This window comes from Synchiropus splendidus, chromosome 8 (genome assembly GCF_027744825.2).
Source record: "Synchiropus splendidus isolate RoL2022-P1 chromosome 8, RoL_Sspl_1.0, whole genome shotgun sequence".
NCBI classification, from domain to species: domain Eukaryota; kingdom Metazoa; phylum Chordata; class Actinopteri; order Syngnathiformes; family Callionymidae; genus Synchiropus; species Synchiropus splendidus.
The window spans coordinates 21,082,166-21,101,088 of record NC_071341.1 but is presented as its reverse complement, the minus strand read 5'-3'; the positions used below and the strand labels follow the sequence as shown (position 1 = coordinate 21,101,088).

General features: G+C 43.1%; 1 protein-coding gene across 2 annotated transcripts in view; it reads left to right on the top strand.

Annotated features, from left to right (window-relative positions):
- The first annotated feature begins 403 nt into the window (after window positions 1-403).
- The window catches only part of pitpnm3 (PITPNM family member 3), an 85,481-nt gene continuing 66,961 nt past the window's right edge, over window positions 404-18,923 (top strand). The window contains exons 1-2 of one of the 2 annotated variants that reach the window (XM_053872878.1): window positions 404-759; window positions 14,248-14,343. In XM_053872878.1, coding sequence (XP_053728853.1) covers window positions 735-759; window positions 14,248-14,343 — 121 coding nt within the window. In that variant the 5' untranslated portion in view covers window positions 404-734. The remainder of the gene's footprint in view (window positions 760-14,247; window positions 14,344-18,923) is intronic. The other variant, XM_053872879.1, reaches the window with a different exon arrangement.

Sequence of the window (18,923 nt, the reverse complement as noted above, 5' to 3'; positions counted from 1 at the left end):
TCGATGTTACACGGAATTTATCGGATTTGATGGATAACTATTCAAGCCTTATTAAAAATAAGGTTATACTCATCCACAGTAGGTCCTTGACGCCATGATGGAGCTGACACACCAAGTTCCAGAATGGAACCCAGCCAAAGACCTCAAAAATGTCAAAACTTTTATGTTATCTCCAACACTTGAATAGAGTCAAAACATGACGAGATGTCACAATAGGGACTGGGAAGAAATCCCCAACCTATTTTTAATAAACGTTAACTGATGGGTGAATGACAAAACATGCCCTTGTGTTTTCACGCTCAAAAGCGCAATGTAGACCTGATCGTTTCCCGTTCTGAGGCGTTTGGAACTCACGCCGGGGACGCGTGCCCTTGAGCAGCCGCGGTCGCGAGCACCGCTGGAGGCAGCAGACCGTCCGCCCGACTCTTCAGCACCAGCTCGGACCGACAGACGGGAGCCAAGTCTGCGGCGCGGACCCCAAAACTGTAGCGACAGAAGCAGGGGCGGGTCCATGCCCAACTTGACTCAGGTGCACCAGAGCGCAGTGGCACAGTTCGCCGGAGAGAGGAGAGCCACGCGGCGGCCGCAGCTTCTTCTCCCGCTCTGGCTTCGCTCTCCGCCGGAGCGCCGCGCTGGAGACACCCGGAGGAGCCGCCGCCGCTGCTCCGCCGACTGTCACCCCTGAGGTTGAACGCTTTTTTGGAGACGCGGCGCCACCACCGGAGGACAGCGCCATGTCCAAAGAGGCGCGGGGGAAAGGTAAGAGAGCATGCTAACAGGTAGATGCACTCCGCTGGATGCTGGCGCGCGCAGCTGCGGGGACTCTGGAGGAATGTGTGGCGGTCACAGCGGACCGCTCCTGGTCCACATATCTCCTCTGGACCGCCCGCGCTGCTGCCTCTGCGAGCATGTCGCTTCCTCCACATGGGCCAATATGAACTCCAGCTGGTGGGCGACTAACCACAGACAGGCCTTTTTGGTCAGTGATTTGTGTTGTCATTGTCCAGCATGTGTATGCTGGAGCTATTTCTGGAGAGTCAAACTGCCACGACCAGGAGGAGAAATGGCTCCACAGCCTCCTCTGCGTGACTGGACCACCACTGGTGTGTTGTCGGTTTATATTGGTCTCCCGTGGAACAAGCCCAGCTCACATGTAAAGTTGGGGTGCCCTGGGCAGGTCAAGCAGAAGGAACTTTGGAGACGTCCGCTGTGTTTGCCAGCTTCAAACTGTTCTGCACTCAGCTTTCAGATGGGACGTTTTCCTTCAGAAATCATTTAAAAATCATTCCTTCAGCTCTCGACTGATTCATCTTTAAACCCCACCAATAATGCGACACACATTCTTCCTGAATGCTGCTCATTTTCTGTCCTGACACAGTCTTTTATGCCTCTGCTGGTAATGACTATGTTACGAGACATCCCTGACCAAAGTGATCGCCTCACCCAGTTTTACCACTTTCTCCCCCCCCCCCTTGTGTCGGCGCTGACCTTTTCCACCGCATGCTAAGGGTGGACGCAACCTGTGGGGATTCATAAAATATGATGCCATTATTACTCCCGGTTGAGAATTACAGTGTAAACATTTCTTATTCACCAGTGAACTCTGGGGTTTGAATGTCACTGCAGGGAATTCGTCGCATAATTCTGACCACCTTCTACCCGCCGTGACTTGATTTCAATATTCCAAGAGACAACATTACCTTTCCACAGCCTTGATCGTCTAACAATAACTAGCATTGCGTGTAGAGTGACGGTCTACAAGATGCGAAATGATCTGCTTCTGACAGTCATCAAACAATGGCCGTCCAGTTTTTCTGCAGGTTCTTACCTCCAGAGACAAGTTAAGAGCAAGGTTGGGTGCAGTTATCCTGTGACATGTTCCCCCAAATAAAATGGTTTGCAATGCAAAAGTTTCATTTAGTGTCAAATAGTGGGTTTTACTCATATAGTGTCAAATAGTGGGTTTTACTCAATAGTTACCTTCACATGGGCACTTTTTCCCCAGTCTGAATGCATAAAATCTGCCTTGTTTGCATGACCCAAAAAGATTCTGATGTAAGGAGCCGCGCTGTGAAGCCAACTGTAAATATATTGAAGCGCAGAACAAGAGACTTTTCCGTCAGACCGACTCATTCAGACTTTGAAGGTGTCAAATGGTGACTATTTTCAAGTGGATTTATCCGCCTCAGTGTGATGTTGAAGTCTACCTTTTGCATCACATGTTTACACAATAGATGCATAGAATGTTTTTCTAGTGATTTTATGTCTATTTTGTTTATTCATTATTATTATTGCTTTGAAATTAATGTTCACCAGGTGTTGCGATAGGTTTTGTTTGTGGCTCTGCAGCTGCGCATACAGCTTCAGTCGCCGAGTCGGATGGTGCCAGAGGTCTGGTGTTTGTCAAGAGAGCCTTCACTGGTCACATCAGGTGGAGTGAACATGCACAAAAATCCTCCCAGATGGGGAGAGCCAATGGGATGTGTACATGGACGCCGACCCGATCAACAATCTGCAGTGGGGTGGGAAGTGATGTGTATGAAGGCAAGTGTGATTAAACCTCTGTGAAGCATGAGGGCCTGTGATGGAGAAGTGTAGACTGTGTAAAGGTCACTTGATCGAATGAGGTGGGGGAGAAATTTGATGTACCGCAGGCTGACGTTCCAATAAGATAGCTCCGTGTTGAGGTCTCCAGGTTGGAAGCTTCTCTACTGTCGAGGCAAATGGTGTCAACGGTTGGTTGGGTGGCTTGGCGGGACCAAAGCAATCTTGACATGGTTTTACATAGATCTCTTCTGCTTCTCTTCTGGAAGTCTCAGTTTGTCCGAGACCATGCAGAGGTTTGGACCAACATTCTTTGGGCAGAGAGTGTTGTGATGAAGGAAGGCCAGGGGTGGGGTGACTCGGGAGTATGATCATGGCAGGTGAAGGCGGAGGACTGCGCAGAAAGAAGGGGAACATCTCAAGCTTTGTCTTGACAAAAACACGGTGAACACATTAACATATTAAAGCACCTGAACTAGAGTGAGATGCTAGAGTGAGTGAGTTAATTGCCTGCTTATGTAAATCACTTAAAGCAATGAGCTGTGCTTAAAAAAAAACTCATCTCACTACATTTTTAACATCAGCGGCGTCATAAAAAGCGGGCATATTTTGGATGTATCTGAAACGGGTTACCAACTACAAGTGAAATGAGGCGAGAGGTTGTTTCCTCTGAGGAAATTTGCTCCCGCACCAAAACCCATTTTCCCCTGCTCACATGGGGAGTCAGATATAGAGATAAACAAAATAGATTTTTTATTTCGGTGCTTTGCATTTACTTGATAAAATGCGCCACGCGCTCAGTTTCTCTCTTTGGTGATGACTTTCGCCTACAGATTCTATCGGGCTTGCTCAGTTTCTCATTCACATCTTCTTCCTCATTTGGTCGTGGCGATGAGTGTGTATATGTCAGATGAAGAATACGGCTGAAAGAATGCTAAGTGTGAAGCTGACAGTGTTTACGGTCAGAGTCAACGCCTGATGGTTCACAGCATCTTTTATAGTGAGTCCATCATCGTGGCACGGAGCCTGCTTTCTGCTGCTGCACAAGCCCAGCAGAGAAACACTGTAAATATTTAAAGATTGTTTAAATGGTTTCAAGGTTATGACGACTGAAGCAGTGGCTGAAAAATCTGACATTATTGGAACTCTTTGGAACGCTTCAAACAAATTGCTGTTTGATGGCTGACGTTTGGATCAATGTATTCATCGTGATGCCAATGCTCTTGGACTGTTGAAGATGATTTTGTCTCACTGTTGTACATGCCTTTGACTCTCATGCAGACTCAGATGTTGTGGGGTATTTTAGATCAAACCCGGTATTACATAAAAGGAACATAGGTGGGCAAAGTGCGGCCCGGGAGCCACATGCGTCCCACAGCCTGTATTTATGTGGTCCTCCTGAGGTCAGAGCAAAAATATAATTACAATTTGAAATCGTTTTATTATACTTAATAGTCTTAATAGTATAATAGTTTATACTAGTAGTAGTTTATAACATTATAGTCAAAATAAATAAATAAATGATTGAAGAAAATACCTAGTAATAAGGCATTTAAAAAAAATAATCCGACCATAATTCTGACACACATTTTCATTATTTGGAGAAAAATAGGTACAAAAACCTTGCAGTGACATCTATTCAGTCAAAAGGCCAAATGGAAAACATTTGACTCAGTGTGAGAGTACACAGTCTGTGGAGCTCTGGTTTATGTCAGTGAAATATTAACATGCTGGTAGCACGTAGTGAGGCTCCAAGTGAGAGAGGGAGAGCGCTCAGCTGTAGCCGCGGTCTTCCACCACTGAAAAAGACTGGTCATCTAGCCCGATGGAATATATTACGTTTAGGGTTATTTACATAGTTTTCCGACTGTCACGCTGGTATGGGAGAGTGTTGCTAAGCGTTGGCTGCTTTAGCTACCTCCTGACTGTTGCTGATGTACCAGCCGTCTTCTGTTCATTTACTGCCTTCAGACCCTAAAACTCACCACGCTCTGACAAATTCTTGTTCTTTAAATGGCAAATTCAGTGAATTGTGTTGCTGTTAAACAGGCTTCCCCCGTGAAGTGCTTTCTTCATGGCATGTATTGCAGTTCAAACTTAAGATCACAGACCGATAAACGCCGCCATGTTTGTTTCGGTCCGCTGCAGTGAGGAGACGGGTATGGGATCTGGTTTCATGATTGTCATAGAACGGCTGTGATCAGCATGTCCTGATTTTTCACGGATATTGGCCAATCATGATTTGAGGCCAATCGATCACAGCATCACGATTTTTACGAATATTTAAATTTTTCATCTGTCATTCTGACTTGAGGAAGGATGATGATATTAAGTTCTCATTGTTTACTGTGATGTGACTTGGTATATATTTGTACCTTATTTGACCATGGTGCCATATTTTCCGGACCATGAGTCAAGCTCATGATCGCAAGGTACTATAAATACCAAGGTGCTCAACCCTGCCTCAGGCATCAGGAAATATTCAATTCAATTGGAGTCCTGTGTCAACATGAAAAACCGAACGCTGACTTTTGCGTCAATATTGGTTGAAAAAATCCGCTTGACAGCTTACAGGATGTGACGCCTAAGGAGTGAGATGGTGTTCAGTAACAGGTTGAATGTAGATGTTTGTGGCGGCCCCAGATAAGTGTCTTTTTTTACAGTAGTAAGTCATATTTGTGGCTCTGCAGGGCTTCCGCCAGGATTTTCTTAGACCGTTGGCGAAGCCCCCACCCTCCAAAAAAAAAGAGACGTACCAATCCAGAGCCGTCCTCATGCGGTCCGTCTTTCCATATGTCTGGACAGAATATGCGATTTGAGTTCCGTGAGCAACAGACTTCAGTCATTATGATGTTTCTTTCGGGATTTTTCCTCGGATAACATGGGAAAAAAAACGGCATGTTTATGTCCGCCTCCATAATCTGTTATGTATTTGTTTCCGTTTTTCTACTTTGTTTTAATACATTTCGAAGATCATTTTTCTGACGGCGTAGCGGCTCTCAGTGAAGTCGTGGCAGCGAGCCACGCTAGTTCATATGTGGCGGAAACCCTGCTCTGTGTGTGGTCTGCTATGTACCCACAGTAGCTCTTGGTGCAACAAAACAAGGGATGGCTCATAAACAGCTTGACCTCTCTTGAGACTGGCATTTGTTAATAGCAGCATACATTGTCATTGTTGCGACGAAATGCGCCCAAAAACCTAATTTTCTTTGTGACCCGCTCCTTCAGTAGCTGTGCAGCTATTGTCTTGGTTTCATAACCACCCTTGACAAGGACTTGAACCAGCAGGTATTAACTGTTTATTGCAGTCAATACCATTTCTGTGTCTGAAAGACAAGGTAATTAAAAATACATATTCCTTCACATAAGCTGCCATCCTTATTCTCCCCCCTGGGGAGTGAGGTCTGACTGGAACCCCGCTGTTTGTCAGCTCAATAGATGGCCAGTCCTTCGCAGTGTGAGCGCAGCACCTCTCTCTGGATTTTATACTCTCTGAAATTGGATCAGTCATAAACCTTTCTTTTTTTCATTTACTGCTCAAATGAAATAAATGGGCAGCCTCTACCTGCTGTTTGGCTGAGAATCCAGCTAAAAATAGAGCCGGAGGATGCTGATGAATCGCCTCTCCCCTCCTCTGAGTTTCCTCCTCTTCCTCCCAGAAGAGTTGCTCGCCAATTTCTCTTTGGCTTAGATAATCTACCGGCCTGATTTGGTTTAATACCGATGCGCTTTCCGTCTTATCCCTTTTAGCGCCCTGTGAAGGCTTATTTGACGGACAAGTTTCCTGCGGCAGCTTTAATGCATTCAGCCTGTGACCCCTATTACTGTATTGGCTCATGGAAAACATTGTTAATTTAAATCTAATCAGTGTTTGTCATGAGGAGGCACACAGAGCCCGTGTCAGGGAGCAGAGCTTCAGAGAGCACACAGCAGCTGGCCTCTTGATATATAAGGTCAGAGATAAGACGATGACAGGGGAACAGCTCACCTGACCACCTCTTGTTTTCCTCATCCATTGGTCACAGACTGCCGACTTGACTGGAGTCATGGTTTTAAGCAGATTTAAAAATGTGGAAAAAGATTTAAAAAATAAAATGCAAAGGAAGATGTCTGTTTGTGCACGGGGATGTGAGCTAGCAGAACAGTTAACCATTTATTTAAAAAAGGTAGAAATACAAATCAGAAAGCTTTGTTTTATTCCATTGAGTTTGTTTCATCAGGTCGGGTCTTTCAAGGTGGAGACTCAAACTGTGCCTCACCATTTGTGTAGTGGCTTGGTGCTGGCAAATATTATTCTCGTGAATGTGATGTCATTTTTGTCAGCGGAAAAAATGTTGGTCGTGGCAAGATCTCACCACTCCTTTACTGGCACAACAAATATTGTTGAACCTGCCGTCCTACATTATTTGCACATTAGCGCGATGGTATTTTTAGACATCTGTATTCACAAAAATAATATTGCAATACTTGATTGTGTGATATTGTCTTGATATTTTATGTTGTCAATATTGATGTACAATACAGAGATACTTGGATATGCTATTGGTGACGTGTTTAATACTAATATTTTCTTATTTTACTTTGGAGATATTTTGTTGAATAAGGCAGCGAGTCAGTCTTCTTAACTGAAAATATTGTAATGCATTAACTGATATTCCCTATTAAAATGATGGTTTTTATTACAGTATATTGCATCACAATATATTGCAATGTATTGTACCACCACTCCTGTACCTGGATATGTATCCTATCGCAAGATACCTGCCAATACACAGCCCTGTAGGATAGACATCAGTGTGGTATCATCATTGGCCGAAACTAAGGCTAAAGGTCCAACACTGGTCTGCTGTCAGACTTGTAGTTGATGCTGCTGTGACCACAGCCGTCCCAGACAATGTTCTCTAAGTGAACAGTGAATCCTCCCTCTGCCTTGAGTTGCCGGTGTCATTGGTCCTCATATTGAATTCAGTTAGCTCACATTATACCAATGTGTGTCTGTAGTTCATGTGAATGACATGCCAGACGCACGCTTGGATCCCCATCAGCGCAGGTACATCTCACGTGTTCAGTTGAAGAGGTGGGCCACTTCTCATTTCCTCTTCTTTCTTCAACCGCGCAGGATTGGATTTCCTCTCGACATATTAGACATCGCTCTCAGTTGTTGTGGTATCTTCAATATCCTCGTGAATGTGAACAGCATCAAGCCCAGCGCTGCCTTTTTCAGCGCAGCTGCGCCGCAGGATGTGATCGGCTCTTCCTGCTCACTTCCTTTTTCACTAAATGCTGTTTGTGTCTGTAATTGGTCACTATTTGTCCCGTCTTGTCTGGAAGACAGATGTAAGCCGGTGTGCGCTAATATGAGAATACGTCTCTTCTGTGCTTCCTGAAGTCCATTTGAGGAGGACAATATTGCCTCATTCATTGTCTAACCTACTGTACTTTACTTTCCGCGCTCCAGCTTACTATGTTAGATCAAGAGAAGCCGCCATCTTGACTTCCACGTGGCTAACTGCCACCGTGAGATCGCTACAGATTGTTATAATCTCTGCGCAAGATTAACGGAACCCTCGAGTAGCGTAAAGAAGCGGAGTTGTTACACTGCCCTGATTTTTATCAGCGACTTACAATGCGGTTTCCTCTGGAGAAAATTCCCACTGGTGTGATTGTCAGTGCGCAAAAAAGGAAAATCAGGGATTATTTACTGGGCTCACGTGGCCCTGTTTAATGAAAAACATGAGGCGTCGTAACCATCTGCTGAGGAAGGCGATGAAGAATCCGATGTCTCTCGCTGCAGAAATGAGTTTTTTTGATACATGGATGTGCTTGAGCGCAGCTGTGTTGGATTTATTATCTGTTGTGTATCACACTTTTACGCTCTCCTGCAGCATCGCTTGTTGAATTCATGAAGGAACGACGCCCACTTGTGAATGAATTCCACCGCTAGATGAGACGGACAAGTGCAGTGGGAAACTTGGCAAGATAATGGAACGCGGTATTGGAAAGGCAGTCAACCTCTGAACTGTATAATTGTAAAACAGCGTTAGTTACCTTTGAGTCCCGCGGAGAGGCTCGCCAGTACCTACATTTAACACCATAATGAGCTTTGTTGCGATGAATTTGACTGAGCTGCTGCTGTAATTGTACAGTCCAAGGTCAGATGTTATCTGGATAACTGTGCGGCGGGGGAAATATATGTTCTCAGGCAGAGATTGATGAGTTCAATTATTCATCTCCACTCGAAATGCACCGTACTTCTTGCCTTTGACTTGGCACCCTGAATATTGCAACCCGATTTTCAGCTGCAACCTGAGCAGAATTAGATTTGAGATAAGAATCACCTGAGATGCTTCAATTCAGTCGTCCAGGGAAGGGACTCGTCGCCAACCTGGAGGGTCGACTGCACTGACAAGAGGTGATCCTCACAGAAGCGTTGATGGGAATTTGAAGGGAACAACAGAGATTGTGAACTGTGACAGCATATGAATTAGTGCGTGAACATTGTGGCAATGGCGTGAAGTTGTTTATCAGCTACGTAGGGTTCAGACCACGGTTACCAGTTCTGACCACTGACATATTTCCCGCTGACATGTGTTTTCAAAGGTTTAGTCACAGTATGTAGATAGATACAAGACCCAACAAACAAGTTATTTCTGGTATGGTCTTTATAGCTTGAATGTCTGGTGTCATAATAAGAATATTCGACTTCCCACCTCAATGATGAACGTCCACGCTGTCAAGTATCAGCTGATGTCGTCTTTCACTCTGGAGCCTCGCCGACCATGGCACCACCTTTCAGCGTATGCGATTCACTTTGAATTGAATCACATTTGGAAGTTCCTTCTTCCTTTTATATTCCGTTTGCTTGAGAATGTATTTATGGGTGGTGTTTAACACTGTAAAAAACTGTAGAGGTCACATCCCTATCTTGTGATACAATACATATCCCCATACAAGAATAGTGATACGATATATTGCTATATATTGTATTAAGAACCATAATTTTAATGGGGGGAAATCAGATAATGCAGTACGTACACTCTTATATGCATGAAAGCAAGTTTATTGTTATGACAATCGATTACAAAACTGGAAGCTGGAAACTGGAAGAAAATCTTAGTATCAAACATGTCACATGTGCACTAGCAAGTAGCTATGTATTAAAATGTAAATTAATTTTCTAGTATTTGAATTTAGAGGTTAATTAAATGAGTGCTTTTTTCCCTTCATTTCACATACTAAAGCAGATTAGCTGACTATTTCTGTTCTCAAACGGAGACTTTAAACCTTTATTCTGGACAGTTTGCTTTGGAATTCCCCTTTTGTCAGGTATATAGTCGCGCCTTCATTTTATGCAGATGAGTCATTTTAAGGAGTTGATCCCAGTCCCTCAGTTGAGAAACAATCCTGGTAAATACGCAACCATCACCCTCTCGAGATGACTAGCTACACATAGACTTTCACCGGATTAAAGATACTCACTGTGAGGGACTGTCAGCTACCTGTGAGCAAGTGTTGCTGCCCGGGGCTGATAAGGCTCTGTGAGACAAAGATCCTCTTTGCTTAGTTGTTGCTGTGGTTAGTGGGTTGATGGTGCTGTATCCCTTGTTTTGAAAATACAGTCAATATAGTGACGTTTCCTCCCGATATTCTCTCCCATTCTGTTTCATCTTCCTGGCCACAATCTGCTCCCTCCAGGTTGACTTCAATTTCTTTCCTAGACAATGTGGTTCTGTTGTCAATTGTTATCATCCTTTTTTTATGATGCCATCAGCCCTCTCAAGATCAGATCACTTTAAGTGTGAAGCCCTGGGAGTGGGATTTAGCGGCTCTTTAGTTTGGTTCCCAGTCGAATGACCACTCCAGGAAGAAAATGAGGCTTGTCTGCCAGTGAACAGGTCGCACTGATACATGGATTTCGGATTTAAGCGGCAGGGGAAAGATTGCCAGGGTTGTTTCGCAGTGTTATGAAAACAGAGCGAGCAGATGATGTGGCTTCTTGAGGCGATATTATGAGACACGGCATGTCCATCTCATGAGCTCTTGAACGTGCAAACGTTATGCAAATTGTCAAAAAACAAGTTTAATACATCTCGTCTAATACATTTCAATGTGAGCTGGAGTAGATATTATATGGTATACTTGATAAGTTGCTATCTTAGTGGCCAAATAACAACCCCATTATTTCTTGTATCAAATTGAGGAGGTGTTTATGACGGGAAAATATGTAGTGTTTTGAAATAGTCTGACATCTCAAATGGAGTGCTCCTTGTCCATCGGGGGGTAGCAAAGAGGGTTATATTACAAATAACATCCGACTTCTGACCTGCTTAACTTACGTCTACCTGTACGTACAAACACGGCCAGCAGCTTTTTTAAAAAATTTTTATTCAATGTCTGGCACCGCAGCATGTAGCAGCCCGGCATCAGTTACGGCAGCACAGTGTCCCAGCATCTCACTCTCACACAGCCATCTACAACTACAGTAGTGCCTATAACCCTCGCGTCGGCTATTTTGAATGGCATTCGACTTACGTCCAATTTGACTTACGACCGGTTGGTCAGAACCAATCCCGGTCGTAAATCGGATGTTACTTGTACAGTATCAGGGATTTTTGCCTGGTGTTGGGAAGGTGTTATTTTTTTGTAAGCCATATATGTTTTACATAATGTCAAATATTGGCACGTCCTAAATTACTTCTCGTGAATGTCCATAATAAAGTCAGTCTCAGCTATTGCTCAAACAGAACTAATATTAAATATTCATTTTCTGGAGCCAGATATGAAGCAAACATTGGGAATTGCCCCCTTGATCACTGTCTTTTCCCACATAGTCCTTCCTGGCATTGCTAACTCAGCTTTGAATTAAACATGCCGGAGATGATTTTTTTGAGGGAAAAGGAAACCACCTTGTTGTGAATAATTCCCACTGAATTGTCAGTTTAATTTACCAGCCTTTCAGGCGCAACAAGATTGGTTTTCCTGTCAGTTACCTGACCCGTTTTCACACCCTCATTCGTAGCGTTCCTACTCAAGTCCCGCAGGGTCCCGCTGTGGTCATGTCATCTACCCAGTGGGGCTGTCAGAAGCCTCAAGGGTTTGGTCAGTCCAGAGAACCATGTAAGAAAACAATGGCACTTAATCCACACATGCCCAAACCCCTCAGATGTTTGTAGAAACTGTTGGTCTTACGGGTTCTTTCACCACTCTTGGTCAGCTTTGCCACATTAAACAAGCTGCAGACCAACCACAATAAAATGGGTTAAAAAGTTTTGCGACTTTAACTCAGTAGAATTTAAATCTGTCACAGCAGGCTCTTTCACAAGGTGTGCAGCAAGTGCACACTTCACCGTGTTCACCTTCAAGTCGTTGCAAGCTGTTTTCTCAGTTAGCCCCAGGCTTTCAATAGAAGTGTTCCATTTCCAAAATACATGAGGTTTTCCCAAATGTCTTCTGCAGAGGGACTGTATATGATATTGAATTTGTGTAGCATGCTTACTTCATCCACTTCTGCTGTTGCAGCACCTCCAGCAGAATGTAATATTTCCTCCTACTCACAGCATCAGTGTCATGAAATAAATTTCCGGATTTCATTTACGTGTCTCTGTACCGTGTTAGTTTGTAAAGCCCTGTGAATACATACAATTCAAAGAACTTTTTCTAAATCTGCATTATTTATTCATCACAGGCAGATTTTCCGTCATGCTGTGTGGTCTGATATACTGTATCTGACGCCGAGTGTAAATCATAGATGAGGCAAAAAGTTTTGTGCCTTATTTTGCCGGCTGAAAACCTGTTGCTCATCCCCCCAGATACTCATTCCCGGGGCATGGAGTGCATGAAAAGAGGGGCGATCTGTTATAAAGCAACATTCCAGTATTGACTTCTGTGTGTGGAAAAAAAAACAATCCGTCAATTTGGGCTTTAAAAAAAATCTGCCACTGGCATAAAATATGTCGGTATATCGTTGTGTATCAACGTCGATATCAACATCGAGATACGAACCTTCAAGATATTAATATCCCAAAATGAACGACTCTGTTTTGCGCTTGCCTGTCAATAAACAGCTAAGACCAACCCACCAACGTTATTTCCTGCTTGTTACTGGTCGACAGCTAAAGCCAGCCAGGGGCAGACAGACAACTTTTTGCATCCTTTTGTATCATAAAAAACATGGTTTTCACTCAGCCCATTGTCTTATAGTATCACATCGTAGATTTCTGGCATGAGTATCATTTGAAATTGTCTCCACATTGTTCAGCCTTACATCCCAGTACTTGTAGTATAACCATAATCCAACACTGTCTGTAAGTATCAGAACCGTCTGTCCCCCTGTAGCTTTCACATGCAATCTTAAATGAGTCCAATCCAAGTTCTGCATCAACAGTGTTCTCTATTAAGCGGGCAGTACTTGGGTGTTGTGTCAGCATTGGCTGCTCAGGGTGTTTACTACATTGAAATGTCTAATTCTTGGCTCCAGAAATCTCTGTTGCTATAAATAATTCCGGGAACGGTTTGTTTCTTCGCTTGATTCTAAAACGCTCCGCTTTAATCCCGGCCACAAAATCGCTGCTTTTCAAAACAGCCCTCCGACTGATGGCCATTGTGTTATGCAGTTCTACGGCTATAAAAAAGTAATCAAGCACTTATGTGCCCTGTATTGCTGCAGTTACAAGAGCAATGTCAGCCTTGTTCGGAGGAAAAACTGGCACAGAAACATGTTGGTTTGGCTCTCCTTTTCAGGTGTCTAAAGTGGTGCAATCTTGATTCACCCTGCTGGGACGTCTAACAAAGATTAAGAAAAGGTCATCTGTGTTTTCATTTCCCTCTGGTTAAACTCAAAGTACAAACTGTGGAAATATCGAGAGAGCAGTTGTTGGTTAGACAGTTTATTGTCTCAGAATGGAACGTCTGAGTGCAGTAATGTTCTTACTCATCCCCTTTGAAGGGTGTTTGTTTTCAGCTTTATTATGCCCCAAGAAACAGGCAAGCAATGATGCTTGCCTGTTTCTTTTTAAAAGTGGCTGGTTAGACGAGGGTCTTGGGGAAAGCGGGAAAATGTTCTGCATTGCATGCTGGAAAAAAATAGGATAAGCTGAGGGGTGAAATTTTGAAGTGCGTGGTCAGCATTGGGCCCCAAGCTGCCACGGCGTGGGCAAGAACCCTGGCTACTGTCACCTTCTGCCACATTGAACTTGTTTTTGTTTTGTTGTTTTTAATGAAAGAAAGGGGAGTGTCGAGTGCATGTGTAGGAATAGCTTTTTAACTCACGGAGTTGTACAGCTTAGCTTGGTTTTCTCGGCATCTGGTGCGAAACAAGCATCTGCTGTCTTTGATTTTGCCCAAATCCCAATTTCAACCTTTGAATTGAACCGTCTCCAACAAGTCCACTTTTCTAAATCACCCTTCGAACCACGCTCTCGAATCAAACTCATTCAGAAACACAGCGACACAGTCCAGGTCCAGATACTCGTGTCCACTGACACCACTTTAAAGAAACGCCTGTTTGGGATTTCTCCTCTGCTGTGACACTTGAAAAGAGATCTACTCCCACCTGAGTCACCTGCACTCTGTCAACGCCGTTGCCAGTAAAGTCAGAAGTCACACTGAATATGAATCACTTTCCTGTGAGTAATGCTATCAACCTAGCTCCTCTCCTTCCTTCGCTCCTAACAGCTTGTCTCTCTCTCTCGCACTGACCTGCAGGTTCATCCCGGAAACACAGTGGAACTCATTGGTGTCTGCAAAATATCGCTCAAGAATCTGTCGACAGCTCCGATGAGGAGTTCTTTGACGCCAGAGGTTAGAATGCTGTTTATCTCTTTGTATCTTTTTTACTCTGACAGGCTTTCATTGCATCTTCTCCTGACTCCGCTCGGCTTTTGTTAACACACACGGCAGCTGGATTCTTGGACGTATTAAAAGGGTTTAGGGTGAAAAAACGTTTGATTTCCTTTTTTTTTTTTCTATAATTTACAGTGTAAATAATTTACAGTGTAAATTATAGATAAAAAGCTTTTCAACCTCTCTCAGGTGCCACTCGAGTTGTGCGTCTCTTGATCCAGATTTTCAGGCGGAGTTCAAGCTATAATCCATAAAAAGGTTAATCTTTTCAGTTGAAATCAAGCCCAGTAATCCTGCCAGGAACCCCGCAAACTCAACTGTCCACACCAGTGTGCCCTGATCCTCCTGACGTAGGAGGAGAGCCCTTAAATACTGCCATATCCGCACTGTATGAAAAGTGCACAACTTCAAAGTAATGAAGTGACGATGAATTTCTTTTGCCACATCTAACATTTATAATGTTCAGTTTGGAGCCACGGAAGGCTCCGGGCAATATAAGGAAAAGCTGAAAGTCACTTGCAGAGAATGAGCCACTGCTCTGTCTGTGCTTCTGGGCTTATACCCTGGGGAGCTGAAAAACAAGGTCACCAAAAGGGGCTTTTTAAACTGTATTTATGACGGTGAAATCCAGCTCTTCTTTGGGGAAGTACACAGCAAACATATCAAAACATCTATTATTCAGAGGGCAATAACATCTGTGACGGATGATTTGCTTTTCTGAATGACTCGACGCGGTTACTGAAATTGTCGTTGCCACTATTACCAGTAATACTACTGTCGTGATTCCCTCTGGTGCTACTACTTGACAACTGCTACCTACTTCCGCATCAACCTCTGCCATTGGTACCATAGCTGTTGCTTCTTCTGTTTCCTTCAGCATTTCACTGCAAGTCACTACCTTCATCATCATCATCCTCCCACCAATCACAGTGATACTCTTATTGTGCTCCTTATTCAGATTCACGAACCTCAGTCGTTGTATTCCTCTTCGTCTTTCACCTGGTACTTCTATTTCTACTTACTACAAAACATTAATTTTACCCCCACGACCACTGCTGTGCTTGTGACTACTAACTTGTCACTTCTACTACTTCTTTTACTCGTACTACTACTACCACTGCTACTCCCACCACTCATAGAAATTACTGCACTTGCGACTGAAACACTCTACAATTGTAATCTTGGCCGTTACTTTTACTTCTTCTACCATAACTACTGCTAAATATGCCTTAGTCATGACAACTACAACTGCCAGACAACGTCTATAACTACACGACTTATGATCATCGTCATTTCAACTCCTATTAAAAGTACTTCTATCACTACCACTCATGATAACTACTTTTATGTCTTCTAGAGAACTGCTGCTACTCCAACATGGTTACTTCTACAACTACTGCTACACCACTGTGACCAGTGAAAGTACTTTCACAGTTACCACCACTGCTTCTACAATCGCATTCATTAATTGAAATATTGAAACTACTGCCATTTCTACTTAGCACTATTACTGCTCCACTGTTACAGCTAACAAAATAATTTTAAATAACTGCTGCTGCTTACACATCCATCAGTACAATACCTTCCTATACCTTCGACAACTACAATTGCAGCTACTGTCACTACTCCTCTGTCTGAGGTCTGTTACTGCCAGACAGGAAGAGAAGAGAAAGACAAGTGAAGAGAGAAGGCGATGAGCCACTTCTCCCACTGTCATAAGTTTCTCGTACTTTACTTTACTGAGACACAAAGATAATTGTTTTGAAATGATTTCCGCCATTATCGAGTTAAACTGCTGATATTCATTCTTCTCATTCCGCCCTTTCTGCCTCCAAAAGTTTGTCTGTTGATGTGCTTTGTATGGAGATCTTGACGCTCTATTTTATTCTCTATAGTCGCTCTACTTCCATTCACCCCTAAACTTCCACCTCTGTGTATTATCTTCCCCGAGTATATTTCCAGAAGACATGAGATCTCTTTGAGAAAGCTGTGACAGGTTTCTTCAGCATCTCATGCTGCATCAAGGTCTGTCAGTGACAAAGAGTACATGAATATAAAACGAGAGCAATTCTCACGAAATGATTTGCTGATCCTTCTGTGCGTCACTAGAATTTAGAAGACAAATTTGAGGGAGAGGAAAGTGAGCGGAGAATGATTGTCAGCTCTGGATCTTCTGGCGGAGAACATTTGTGAGCTCTGTATGTGACAGAGACACTACGGCACACAGGAAGAACATGGAATGTACTGTCTAAATGGGCCTTATATTTCATTGTTGATTTTTCTGAGGGTGTCCGCCATGAGGCTCTGAAACTGTGTCTGTGAACTGGTGAGAATTCGAATGCTAGGTTTTAATCATGAGAGGTGACTCTTTCTCCAATCTGCAGCTGTCCTCACGTGGTCTGTCTCTTGTCTGTGTCCGGCCAGTATATGCAACTTTAGTTCTGCCAGCTACAGACTTCAGTTAATATGATGTTTCTTTCTGGGTTTTTCCATTAAAAATGGAGAAAGCTATATGATGCAATTGAAGCATCAAACGCTGAAGTTGAAAATCTAAAGAACAGCAACAAGGGTAAACCAATCAGAGCCCAGATTTAGACTTCTACATTAGATTCTGCCATTCCTCCTCCTTTGTTCCCAGCAGTTTGACCTACTTTTGAACACTGGCACTCACACTGTTTCTTCGTCCTATTATGACTATTACTTTTACAAGCAGCACTCTTGTGCTTGCATCCCAGAATGATCACGACTCGCGAGATTTCAAAGAACAAGGCAATGACAAAGCCTAGGAAAGACTAGGTCTTAAAAAGGCATTCAGTGAAGTTAGAGTGGAGAACAGCGGCAAACAAATAGGGCGCTCCCAAGTAGACCTCGCTCAAAGCATGGTGCCCCATTTTCTTTTTTCCCAAAAATCTCTACAAGACCATCTGCCTTTCCCAGAGTATATCCCTGCCCAGGTCTTGAAGTTGAACAAACCTTGTTGTTCCTCGGAACTTTGGGCTTGTCCCATATGGAAGTACATACAGTGGATTCTCATTTGCTCTTGGGTCATTTTCTGTCAGCACGACACTAGCGACAGACAAAAATAAAACGATTAAATTCAGGCTCTATAATGAGCTGCATCTCCGGCAACAAAACTGACGAAATAAAACTGTTCTGTTGCGGATGAATGTGAACGACTGGAATGGCCTTTAGAAAGCAAGCAAGCTGTTTTCACAATTATTTTCCAGCCCTCCGGCTTAAATCGAACCACTCGTTCTTTCCCAAAAATAGATCCCAACATGCTCATCCCTGTGTGTTATGCTCATCAATAATGCATCAATTCATCGGGCTTCTCTAGGAAAGAGTTTATTTTGTGCGACTCATAAGGCTATAATGAATAAATGAGTTTCTTCTGGGGCTTTTCTTGGACCATTCCAAATATGTACGTGATTGACCCAGAATGTTGGGAAATGACGAATACATCGTCTGGTTATCACATCAGTAATTGTATGTTTCACGGGCCCAACAGAAGCAACTGGTCCAGAAAAGTTCCTTAAACAAGAGCCCAAATATCAGGAGCATAACTAGCAGTTTAAGTAACTGACATTGTTCGAGTTAATGTGCATGTACTGGGCGACATTTGAGAGTGTTGCCATCAGTTGAAACGGGTGAGAAGTAGATTGCATGGAAACAGGTGGACCCAAATCATAACTTGCTCACGTGGCTCCAATGACTTCTGGATGGAACTCTAAAATCTCAAACCATATCCCCTCATCTTCTGTGCCTCCACACACACAGCCAGATGGGTCCTTTTTGTGGGGCACTTCAACTCTGAATGTGCAGTCATTGGAAATCAACCTTTTACTCACGAGTCTATGGAATACACAACTAATATGAAACACACTGAAGCAGAACTAAACTCAAAATGTATCATATTACATTTTAAAATAGGATAAGACACTCGCAGTAATGTGTGCGCACGTAGCATTGAAATGGATGTAGCAGTAGAGTACTACAATAGAAAAAAGATTATTGTTCTAAATCAACAATTATTTTTGTTGATTTACAATCATGTTTTGTTGATTTACAATCAACAATTAGTACAAAAATAAAGGGTGACAATTTGGTGAAATATGGGTGGTAACTATACACATGTGCTTCAGATAAAAAAGATACTGAAAGTATTAACCAACAGTTGAATAGGAATCCATCTGTTGTATCTTTATTTGTTGTGAAAGGGGTTGTTTCAACCGAACACTCTGGCTCTTGAGTTACTTTATAGTGAACAATCCAAAAGTATTCTTACATGTGATGTTAAAGTACATGGAAGAAAATATACCAAATACAAATAAAACACTACATAATCTGCAATGAAAAAATACATTACAAAAACAATGTTTTTTGTCATACATTGCACAGTAAAAAATGCTCCCCCTCTACTGAGGTCAAGGACAGATGCTCAAACACCTGAAATACAGATTTATCTGATGGTCAACTCTGGGAAACAGAAGCACATTGCCCAAATAAATGTTGAATTTCTGCTGATCATTTAAGATATT